This window comes from Glycine soja, chromosome 11, assembly GCF_004193775.1.
Source record: "Glycine soja cultivar W05 chromosome 11, ASM419377v2, whole genome shotgun sequence".
NCBI classification, from domain to species: domain Eukaryota; kingdom Viridiplantae; phylum Streptophyta; class Magnoliopsida; order Fabales; family Fabaceae; genus Glycine; species Glycine soja.
In genome coordinates, this window is record NC_041012.1 from 4,147,713 (window position 1) to 4,160,289 (window position 12,577).

The 12,577-nt window shown below is 33.3% G+C and overlaps 1 protein-coding gene and 1 pseudogene across 2 annotated transcripts; both read left to right on the forward strand.

Annotated features, from left to right (window-relative positions):
- Positions 1–1,228: 1,228 nt before the first annotated feature.
- On the forward strand, positions 1,229–4,651 carry LOC114377668 (transcription factor SPATULA-like). Of its 2 annotated transcripts, XM_028336295.1 has the most exons (7): positions 1,231–1,785; positions 2,226–2,330; positions 2,442–2,507; positions 2,617–2,682; positions 3,488–3,808; positions 3,895–3,976; positions 4,072–4,651. In XM_028336295.1, the coding sequence occupies exons 1-7, from the start codon at positions 1,441–1,443 to the stop codon at positions 4,230–4,232; spliced, it is 1,146 nt and encodes a 381-aa protein (XP_028192096.1). In that variant the 5' UTR covers positions 1,231–1,440; the 3' UTR covers positions 4,233–4,651. The 2 variants fall into 2 exon arrangements, with proteins under 2 accessions (XP_028192097.1, XP_028192096.1); XM_028336296.1 differs by lacking the exon at positions 2,617–2,682 and having other exon boundaries at positions 1,229–1,785.
- Positions 4,652–7,476: 2,825 nt separating this feature from the next.
- Positions 7,477–11,822, forward strand: LOC114376631 (annotated as a pseudogene).
- Positions 11,823–12,577: the final 755 nt, after the last annotated feature.

A 12,577-nucleotide genomic window follows, 5' to 3' on the forward strand; every position in this document is an offset into this window, starting at 1 on the left:
TATAACTACATGCTTTTGAATGTAAATTCAAAATAAATTTAAAAATTAAAAGTTTTGATTCATTGATAAAATCATTTTTGCTTTAAACATAATTTTGGAAAGAATTCTAAAACATACTTGCATTGTTTGAGATTTTGTACCAATCTTTATATAATAAATTATTAATTATTTTTTTTATCAATTTAAAAATTAGTTACTTATTGTACCCCTTCAGTCACACTCGATCAATCTCAAAATACTAACTCATTGATTCTAATCTCTTGGGACTTATGCATTCAAGATTGCACAATTATATATCCATTGAGACAATCGGCTTGGGCATCTTAACAGCCATAGAACATAGACTAAGGAAGCTTTGAATTGACTCCTATTAAGACGTTATGTAACTTGAGGATAACGTCCTTTGAGATGTGTCTGAGAATCTTGAGATAGTCGTTACACTAGTTATAAATAACTGTCCCTACAAATACAATATGACTGCCTCGTCAATAGGGTTAAAGGTATATAAGCCTAACGCTAAATCCTAAGAGGAGAAATTACACTCTTGAATAGTTTTTGAGCTAGATCTCATTCTTGTGAGACACCATCTAACTACGAAAACACTTTTCATAGTAAAAATCAGTCAGAATCATATTAATTTCTCCACCCAGAGAACCAAATTCAAGATAGGGAGATGTTTATTTATTATTTTTATATAATAAAACAACCCCAAGTAATAAAGATAGGGAGTAGAAAAAGATGATAATGTGGCTCACGTGCCACTGCCACGCGTAGTGGAGCGTGCAACCACGGGACTTCCACTCCACTTTCTGACACAGCAAAAACAGAAACAAGAACAGCAACTGGAACAGCAGGCCTCGTATTTGTGGTGATTAAGGTTAATTATATATTCTCTCCTCCTCATATACCATGTTTATTTGAATCTTTTAATTTATTTTAAAATAATTATTTTATCATAATAACTCATGTAATTAATAGTTTTTAAAAGATATATTTTTAATCATTATTTTCAAACTATTAATTAGTAATCGTAGTTTAGGAGAAAATCCATTAAAAATTAACATGAAATAAAAAAGTAAAAAATTATAATATTTATTTATTTTGATTCGTTTGACATTGTCAGAGTCAAATTGAAGGAGGTAGTATAATTTTTTTACTCGGGCTTGAAGTGAAAAGTGAAGCGTTGCGAAAGGTGATGGCGCGTGAAAGGCATAACACAAATTCTGATCCAAAACCCGCCCACAATTCCCCATATCATGTCATGTTCGTGTCCTTCTTCCTTTTCCTTTTCCACAAGTTCTTGAAAGTGATTGCAGTACCATTTACTACTTTCTTTCTCTCCTCTTCTCAACACACGGAAAACAAAACAAAACCACCACAACCAAACCGAAACCCCTTTCAGTTCTCTGCATTCTTCAAACACACACACACACACACAGAATGGGTGACATGTACCACTTTGACAAGAACCTCTCCTCACAAGACGAAATCTCACTTTTTCTGCGTCAGATTCTGCTCCGTTCATCTTCACCTTCCCACTCCATGCCTGCTGGATCCTGCACCTCCAACGCTGCTCAACAAAACGTAAATGCACACCACCCTTCTTTCACGGCGTCACAGCTCCAAGATGGGAAGATCTTGGCCGTTGATTCCACCGCTTCTTTTGTCTCCGGTTCTGCTGCTTGCAGTTCCTTCAAGGGCCATGGTGCTTCTGCTGCAAATGTGTCTTCTTCTTCTGCTGGAGTGAGTGAGAACGAGAATGATGACTATGATTGTGAGAGTGAGGTATATTTCACACCATTATTACTTCTACTCTTTTTTTAAGTTTGAGGTTCTCTTAGCAGTTTTGCTTTTCTACAAGAAGTGTTATATATATATATATATATATATATAATATAATACTTTAATTTCCCAGTTTGACATTGTAACGCCAACATATCTAACCTTTTTTTTTGGGGGGGGGGGGGGGGGGGGGGCTGTTATGAGTTGGTCTGTGGTTGATAGTGATATTGATAACTGTGGGTGTGGAAAAAAGAAATCTAAACTTCGATTCCTGGTATGTTTTTATTCCGGATCTTTTGCAGAACCTTTTCGTTGAGGTAAAAAAAAACAATAGGGACGAATTTATTGCTTTGGTGGGGATTTGAATTTTGTAGTGAAAACTTCACTGCGTCTTTTGTTATTTTAATTTTGAAGTACAGTTGCTTAATAATTTCTGAACGCAGGAGGGTGTTGAGGCTCCGGCCGAAGAAGTTCCAACAAAGGCTGCTTCTTCTAGGAGTTCATCTAAAAGATCAAGAGCTGCAGAAGTTCATAATTTGTCAGAGAAGGTTGGTAATTTCTGTTGATGACTGTTTCTTGTACTTGGGTTTGGTTTTATTCATGCTTAATTATGTGATTTTCCTTGTGGGTTTTGCTCTGGTCTGGGACATGTTGAGCAGCGGAGAAGGGGTAGGATCAACGAGAAAATGAAGGCTTTGCAAAACCTAATTCCAAATTCTAACAAGGTACACAAGTTTCTTCAAGTGACTTCAACCTTAGCTTTAACGGGAGGATTTTGTAGTTATTAGTAATTAGTTAGTCTTGGTGTAATGAGTTGTTGTATGCGTGTGGCAGACAGATAAGGCTTCAATGCTCGATGAAGCTATTGAATACCTTAAACAGCTTCAGCTACAAGTACAGGTCTGTATCTCTTGTATATGCTGCATTTTTGTCCTATTTGTAAGGCTGAAAGCTTCATTTTCTTCTGTATTCCTAACTTCAATTGGAAATTAAATGAAATTGTTATTTTGCGAATTTTGATGTTGCAGTTGTTGTTGTCCGTCTTGTCTGCTATTCTTTTGATGTGAACAGTAATATGTATGGGAAACTGCAAAATATAGGAAAATATGAGAAAATCCTTGCTGGAACTGTTGTCTTGACGCCAAATAAATGGTTTTTTACTTGAATGCATAAACTGCTATCATTTGTGCTGAAGCTTGCAACAAAGTCTTACTAACATTTGATTTGAAATGCCATTGTTTTTCTTTGCTGCTATGATAATCCAGTGAATTCACTAGTAGTTTCTTGTATTTCTATTTGCATATATATATGTAACAGGTGCTGTTGGAATTGACATGTATATTGAATTTTGGTGAAGATTCCTTTAACAAATGATAACAAGTGGAAAGATTAAATTTTTCTCTGGCCAGTCAAGATAATACGATTATTAATTGTTTCCTATTACAGAAAATGAGCCTGATCATATTGTTGATTAGGTATGTATCAAGTTTACAGAAAAAATGGGAGACCTTAGTTGCTCGCAGTGAAAAAAAACCTTCCCTCTAAATTAATTAGTATTACAAACTTATTCTCAGTTTCAGAATTAACCTGAACTCGAAGCTTATGATAATTAAAATGTGTTACTTTGAAAATGGGTTTTGTTCTGATAGAATTGACTTTTGAAGGTAGACTAGTCCTGAACTTAACCTTTATGAAAATATTTCAGATGCTGTCAATGAGAAATGGGTTGAGTTTGCATCCTATGTGCTTTCCTGAAGGCTTGCAGCCTCTGCAGTTGTCTCAGATGGGTATGGAATTAAGTGAAAGAAACAGGTTTACCTCTTTAAACATGTCAGCTACTCTGCCTCTGCACCAAGACAACAATCCCTTGCACTATGCATCCAATCTACCTAACAAACACAATCTCCCAAATCAGCCATCTGTGCCCTATCCTCCATACATTGACAACCCAGAAACTTCTTTCGGTCTGGAACCCCGAATCCAAACGGATATGAAACCTCTTCAACACAAAGGAGGATCTTCTGAGGTACGCTCATCAACCTTGTAGTATATCATAATCATATCACAAAAGGTCTTTGTTACATTACATGTTTCCCTTGTTGAATTGTAAAGCCAATACGAGGGGAAGACATTTTGCAGCACCAGCAATCAAGTGGTATCCATTCAGATGCCAATACATTAGGTGGTTCTCAAGGTACACGTACAATTCAATGTGATTATAAACTAATCTATATTTCCATTACTACTATACAATAATCTCATGCTCCAATCTTTTCTTCCAAACCCCAGTTGTCAAAGAATTCGAATCAGGCACGAGACTATCATTCCCTTTTGACACGCAAGCATGTGAACCCAAAGACAACAGCAACTCTTCGCAACCATGCATTGGCGGAAGAGATCATTCAGGAGTGATCATAAGAAATAGTGAGACCAACATTGTTGGTAGGTAGGTATATGATGCTTATGTGAATGATATGTAGCTAGGTTCGTGCATGCAATGCAACATGTCTTGAAAAGCTTTTCACCAGAGACTGCAGAAGGGAGAAAGTGGTCAGTGGCAACTCGAAGACCGAAAAGTCAGATTTTTGAAGTTTACTGCCAGTAATGCCTTCTGAATTTTGGTTTCGTAAAAGCAGGAATCTCAATATTATCCCTTGAGCATTTTGTAATGTTCTCAAAAAGCCTCTGGCCTACGTGACATGAGAGCAGATTTTTTTTTTTTTCTCTTTCTAGCTTCTCGAGTTGATAAAATTATGTATGTATAATGTATGCAGAGAATATAACTACCCATTGTTATGCGGATTATATAACCACTGTAGAATATCCTATGGTGGTTTTATTTCAGTTCACGATAAAAACAAATTGCCTATTTTTGTGCGTCATTTTCTTAACCGCACACAACGTAGCGAAGGTCGCCATTGGAGACTTCTATTTGTCCCATACGTAATTACAAAAGTGAGGTGAATTGGCTGATTATAAATTCTAAAATAATTTTAAAATGTTATGTAATTTGATTCATTCAAATGTTATATGCAACCGGAATAACTTCATAAAAGATGCAAATTTTGTGCATGATGCAATGAATAACTAGAAATAGAAAATAATAAATGTTGGTCTAATGAATAATAGTGAATGCTAAGCAGCGAATGAACAAAACAAGTGTAGAGAAACTAGAAAATCAAACTCCAAAAGTTATCCTAGTTTGATAATTAACTACTTTTGACTTACCTCCAATTTTAGCCACATATATGACTTTTCTTGCACTGATTGGGTTACCTTACCCTTTTTCAATCTTGAGAAACCTCATCTTTCACTTTTCCAAGGTAGACTTTACCATTTTCATTCGAGAAATGCCTCACCCTCTTCTCTAATCTTTCAAGAAACACTTTGTCCTTACAATTTGAGTGATGTTTCACCTTCACTCAAATCAAGAAAATATAGGAGAATCTCTCAAAAGAGCAAATAAAAAGAACACTTGAAGACTGATAAAAAAACACTTGAAGTGAGTTAATCAGTTAAGAAAAAAAAAACTTAAATAGACCAATTCTATCTGCATAAATAATAAAAAAAAAAGCTCGAGATGAAGTGATTAGGTAAAGCCCACTAATCGATTAGCTAATATCTGCCAACAAATTTTGTGTTACAACAAAATGTACTAATTGATCAGTTGCTTTTTGCTAATTGATTACTTCAATTTTGAAAACCAATTTTCATTTTGATGCACACGGTTATTTTTGCATGAAACCAAAATAGTTGTAGATTTTTCTTAAATTATTAGTTCATAAAAAGAAATATGACCTTATATTTAGAAGTTCTTTTTAATTTGAGAGAAATTACATTTCTAAGCTTGTTATTATGCTCTTGTAAAAAAAGGAGAAGTTTGTTATTATGTTTGCTAAGTTTGTCAGGTGAATTGGCGTTTGATTAACTTTGCCTCTACGCTGGTCATGGGCTTCTTGGGTGGCGACAGGATGGACCAATCCATTGTCGTCTCTAAAAACTCTAATATTGGGTATGGCCGTCAGTTCTTGAATTCGATGTTAACAAGAGTAGATGACGTTGGACATAATTTTAGGGTATGTTTGATTTGTATAAAAGGAATACAAATATAATTGTTCTACATTTAACTTTAAAAAATATTGAAAAATACAAATTAATTGAAAATGTACAAGCCAAAAATTCATTTATTTTTTATTCAATACCTACAAGATAGCTTTTATATATATATATATATATATATATATATATATATATATATATATATATATATATATTATTGTTTTGTTTACTCAATAACGATGAGCCATAAAGCTTGAGAAAAGGCTCTTTCACTGCTGGGACTTTGAAGAGGGGGAAAAATGGTGGAAACTCAATAAATATTGAAACCCATCTTACTTAAAAACTAGTTAAATGAAAATAACATGCGAAATGATTTGAATTCTATACGGTTATAAAAGCATACAAATCCACTACTATGAATATTCGTCTTTGAAGGAGAGTATTTGTTTCAGTTATTTTTAAATGAGAATATTTTCAAGAGTTTTTTAAAATGAAGAAAGTTTTTGGAATTATTTTTTAAATAAGTGCGTTTTAAGAATTATCATCACTGTATGGATTTTTTTTAAATGCAAAGAAATTATATTAAGTAATGACACCAGAGATGCCGCATCACTTACAAATTTAATCACTTGGTCACAAGGTATTTAATACATAAGAATCAGTAAATACCCAATAATCAAGCTCATCTAACAATACACTGTCACTATTCACTAACCAAAAGTATTATCACTGTATCGTTAAGCCACATATTATATCCTAACACGTATATTGAAATTTATTTATTGTTTACTCCTTTTAAACATTTTTAATTTTAAGTTCAAATTTAATTTAACTTGGCAACTAACTCAAGTAAATTCTTTCTCAATTATAAATATTTATAAAAAAAATAAAAAGAAGGAGCGAGCATTATTGGATGCAAGAAGTGTATGCTTGAACTGCGGTGGACTGTAACTACTTCCATATCCCGCGGCGTTGAGTCAATACATCCATTTTTTCTTTGCTTGATTTCGAAACTCTTGAGGCAAAATATTTCTCTGTTTAAAGACATCAAAACTTTACTCTGAAAATGCATGCATCATGCATGACCGATGAATCACACAACTATTCGTTATGATGAACGAACGTGATTAATTCCATTTCTGCAAGTAAATGATAATGACATTCGTATCATGCTCCGGAGCTTGTCATAAAAATGACCAGCACCAAAAATTATCGAAAACGATTATCAATGCAAAACTCTTGTTGAACACAATGTCGATCGATAAAATGCAAAGCCATAACCGAAGTGGAACGTAGAGAAGCTGCCACGTGGTGTGAAAAATAAGCAAAGATCATTGCCTAACCTTACCTGATTTTGTGTTGTTCAACGTAGAGAAGTGGAACCGTAACCATTTTGTATTTGTTTTTGGGACGTACGTCGTGTTTTCAGTTCTCTCCAACTCAACAAACATTCAAATCTCACGTTTCTTCTTCATTCAAACGCTCGCTCTTCACTCACACTGGAGAGTTTTGATTCTTATATATAGGATATTAAAGCTTAATTAGTTAATTTGTAGAACACAACGGCAACAATGGCAGCGAATATGTCCAAGAAGAAAAAAATCGGGTCAGGGCATACGCGGGCCCACGAACCCGATGGTGACTCCTATGCTGGCGGATCAATATCAATTCATCATGGCTTATGCATACTGGAAAGCTGGCAAACATCAAGAACAAGCTGTGTCAGTAATTTAGTTCTATTGAATCCTCATCATGCATGCATGCATGACTTTTTTTTTTTTTTTTTTGGGTTTGGTTGTGGTTGTGTGTGTAATTAAACTTGTTTCAGGTTTGATTTGTATTTTCGGAAGAACCCCTTTGGAGGAATGCGTGAGGTTCGTTACTAATTACAAGCTCACCAAGGAAGACATTGATTATATCAAAAATAATTTGTCTGTTTCATGTGAGGTACATTGTGTTCTCATTTTCATATCATGGTGTGCGCTAGTTTTACTCCAAAATTTCTTCAATAACAAGATATATATAAGATCATCGTAGTAGTTGAATAGTAGATTGAATGGAAAAAAAATAGCAACAGATAGATTACAATTGTCTGGAATGTGCTACCTTGATAAGATAGATAGGTCTGCTAAACAAAATTGCATTTCTTTTTGGAAATGTTAGCAACACTTTCTCTAAGACTTTTCGTTTGACACATTCTGTTTTATTGAGTGAAGCCACTAAATAGTAAATTAGTCTCATTCCACATTTATTGGATACAGAGAATCGAGGAACTGTGTTATTGGACAATTTTATTAGCTGTTTCTTTTATAAATAGCATGGAGCCAAGTTTAAGGCTAAAATAATATAGTTCACGATCTAGTTTACATGCTCTGGCGCAAAGTTTGATGCTGCTGGCTTTTTTCTAGTAGATTCTCTCTTCACAACAAAGTTTCAATTTTGATAATGATTGATTAAATCATAGGATGGCTTTCTGGACTATCTTAGAGGAATTGACTGTTCTGATGTTGAGTTCTATGCTATTCCCAAAGGATCAGTTGTTTTTCTTAAGGTGCCCCTATTGAGAATTGAAGGTCCAATTGCCGTGAGTACTTGCTACCATTAAATACTCTTTTTCAGTTTATGTCGCTTTTGAATCTTGTTTCTTCCAAGGACTATCAACTTCTTGCATTAAATTGAATTTTCTATTGTTCAGGTTGTTCAATTGCTGGAAACACCTTTTGTCTATCTAATTAATTTTGCATCATTAGTTTCTACTAATGCTGCAAGGCATCGTTTTGTTGCTGGAAAACCAAAAACTCTACTTGAGTTTGGACTACGAAGGGCTCAGGTTATAAGTCATACTGGAAAAATAATAGACGAAAAAAATTAGGAATACTTTCCTTTCTCAATGATTCATCAAAAGAATGCTACTTATTTTGAATGTAGGGGCCTGATGGTGGAGTGGGTGCATCAAAGTACAGTTACATTGGGGGATTTGATGCAACAAGGTATTATCGATTTAACAACTTTCATTCTGGTTATGTTTGGTACTATAGTAGGGAGGAAAAGTTCATTGAATTATGTGTATATCTAACAGTTATCATGCCTGGGATTTTTTTGGAGACTAAGTTTTTTCACAATGCCAATATAGTACAGTGTTAGTATTTACTCTGACTATTAATTAAATATATTTCTAACTGAGATTTGTTTTTTTCTTTTTTGGTAGAACTGAGATTTGTTAATAACTGCAAAAAATAAAAGATACTTCATAACTTTAAATTTAAGATGGCAAGCCACGGTTTTGGCAGCATGGCATGTAAACTCTGCTTTTTGTATTATTAGTGGTTCGTGGTTACCCTATGAGTTTGTACATTGTAATTGAGAAAGGGCAAAGTGCCTGGTATATCCTGGTTGTGGTTCCAAAAATTCTGGTAAATCATTGTACTTAGGCAAAGTGTATATCTGTCCTGGAATTGTGGTTCAAAAATTCTGGGAAACCCATGACAGGATAGAACTAAAATCCTTTGAAACAGTTAATATCTCCCACCACGTCCCATTTTCAGCCATATGAATTAATTCATCATGCTGCAAGAAATAACTAAAATCTGGTTTCAACATACTCCTTGATTGTCAAGCGTTGATTGTCAACTTTTCTTGATTATAATATCAGCATTTATATCGTGGCATGATTATCATGTTAACTTGACATTCCTTTTTTGCCGATTTGTTTAGGTTCGTTGCTTTTTTAATACCTTAGGTTGCTATTGTATAACTTCACTTTTTCATATGGCACACCAATAGCAACGTTGCAGCAGGAATGTTATTTGGGATTCCCCTTCGTGACACTCATTCCCATGCATTCGTTAGCTCATTTATGGTATGTGACCATTTCATTGAAATTATTGACATATATATTCAGATGATGCTTGAGAATGAATATAACTCCAATTCATTCTACTTGTAATTTCGTCTGTAATACATAATAACCCTATATAGTGACAAAACAGGGACAAAAATTCTGTTTAATCTATTCTTGCATAATGCTTAAAGGGACAAAACTGTATTTGATTATTTCCAATTACTGTCTGTGAAAAAGAGAGTTACATCTTTATACTGGAAGAAAAAGTTCAGTAACAACTAACAAGTGATGAGGCACTACTGTTTGCTAGGAATATAGGAAAACCTGTTAATAACTAGGGATGCTATCTTTTTCTATAAAAAAATTGTCATATTCTGCAGTTCATGAAAAACAATGCAGTGCAATTAGTTCACACATTTATGAACCTCTTTGGATATTGTAATGGCAAAATTTACAACTGGCAAAGAGCAAATTTCTTATAGGATCAAGATTGGAGAGTGACAAATGCAGTAATAGAATTGAGAGGTAACAAGTAAGCTTACAGAGAGAGTGATATCATAAAATCATAGAACAAAGGAAATCTTGAAATGATGAGGTAGATCCTCTTGTAATTTTTTTAAACCTTTCGTATCCTTATATTAGTTATATATTTCAGTTATCAGTATTGTTATGCTTTCTTATGACTTGAGCCATTTTCTGATATAATTCCTTTGCTTACTTTTCTACATACCTTGACTGTCCTGTGATATGTAGAACCTTGACGAGATTAAAGACAAATCGATTCGTAAAAAAGATGGTTCAAGCACATGTAAAGATTTTGTTAGTTTAGTTCAAAGCTGGCTGAGAAAATTTCAGATCTCATGATTTAAAGCCTTTATATCCTTATTATTTTTTTTATTTTTGGTTTTTAGCTAAATTGTTTTGGGGAAGGGGGATTTGGTTTGGTCAATTCTTGTCATAAATGATTACCGTCTAATCATGGAACATGGAATATATGGGGATATAAAAAATGGATACTAGGATTATTAGGTGTATCAGTGTATGGAATGCTGTGTTAGAAATTTATTCTGATTTTGGAATTCTTAGTATATGGGCCTATTAAAATGTTTTTAATAAATTTATTGTTGTAGCATATATTTATGTTTTTGCTCTTTTACAACAATAATCTGAACTGAGTTATTTATCACTATGCAGCGATCGAATTCACTACGTGGCAATTTTGCTGAGACCAATCAAAGTGAGCTGGCCGCATTCACATATGCATTGGCATTTCCTGATAACTTTCTAGCCCTAGTAGACGCTGATGATGTAAGTGTATAATGTTTTCTTTGGAACTATATTTCTTGCTATTACTATTAGGCATGTATAATCTAAGCACCATTTTGACCAGCAATGTCCAGTGGTTTGGGTAAAAATCTTGTTTATCCTACCCTTATTTTATGCCTTTTTGTAAACTAGTTCTAGTTTAGTTTAACTATTTATGCATATAGTCACATTTGCTTATGTTAACAGGTCATGAGAAGTGGAATCCCTAACTTTTGTGTAGTTGCATTAGCTCTCAGTGATTTAGGGTACGTCAAGAAGTTTTCCATGCATGTTTATCATAATCACTTTATTCTTTTACAAAGAATCATGAAATTGTTATTCATTGCTGAGTTTAGATGATGTCCTGAGCAGATACAAAGCAATTGGCATTAGACTGGATTCTGGTGACCTTGGATATTTGTCTTGTGAGATCAGGAAGTTGTTTTGCTCCATTGAGAAGGAATTTGGATTGCCCGGTTTCGGGAAGATGAATATCACAACTAGTAATGACCTTAATGAGGAAAAATTAGATGCTTTAAACAAACAGGTCAATTCTTTTGGAAATTGTAGCTATTTTGCTGTCAATTCAAGTAATTCAAAATGCAAGAATCACTAGGGACATGAAAATATGAATGCTAGTGGCCAAAATGAATCACTAGGGACACTCGCATTTACTTTTTCTTTTCAACAATGAACAAGGGGTATTTGTTTCACTACTCTCTTATTTGTATCCAACATCTCTTATTTTGAAAAGTTAATTCTAAAATACAAAATTTACATTTTAAAATGAAAATTTCGAAAGGAGATGCAAAATACATATAAGAGAATGTAAGATCCAGATGTTATTAACAAGTGATTGTTTTTTTTTGTTGTTGAAACAAGTTAGTCATTGGTCTTTTGTGATACTCTTTCATTTTTTTTTTAAAAGATTGATTCTTTTCTTCTTTGGTTTTTTGAAGTATTTTGCAGAATAATGATTGTATTACAAATCTACAATGCATATTTTTTAGTGTGAGAATAAATAAGCACTCAAATAACATGTGAACGTATTGCAATTAATTAAAATTAAGTCCTATAAATTTATAAAATTTGAGCATGATTTTTTACTTATTTATTACTCTTAATGAAATCAATCCTAACCAATTGTTAACATAAAATATATATAGTGTCCTTCTCTTCTATTTAGAAACTATCGTGAATATTCTCTCGTAAAATTTATTGTAAGATGATGTAAAAAAATGTAAATGGTCTTTGATATTAAGTCCAAGAAGAATCCATTACAAATTTTAGATTAAGTAAATTTACTGTAGTTGAGTTCTTTATTAATTTTTTTGGATGATAGGATAAGAGGATAAAGTGGACAAAACATATAATTAAGACGGAATTAGGAGTAAAGCTACTAAAGTTTAACTTTAAATTTTATGCCGATTTTTTTTATTTATTAATTTTATGTTGTGAACCACATATTTACCTCTGCAATTAATATAATTTAATTGAAATTGAATTAGAGAGAAAATTATTTGTCTACAGTTGAGTGTCCTTAAAAGTGCACTCTCTTGGATGATACTATATCACACATACCAAAGGCTC

Coding starts and splice junctions, on each gene's coding strand:
- LOC114377668 (XM_028336295.1), top strand. CDS start 1,441: ATGGGTGACATGTACCACTTTGACAAGAACCTCTCCTCACAAGACGAA. Junction 3,809..3,894: donor ACAAAGGAGGATCTTCTGAG/GTACGCTCATCA, acceptor TGAATTGTAAAG/CCAATACGAGGGGAAGACAT. Junction 3,977..4,071: donor TACATTAGGTGGTTCTCAAG/GTACACGTACAA, acceptor TCCAAACCCCAG/TTGTCAAAGAATTCGAATCA.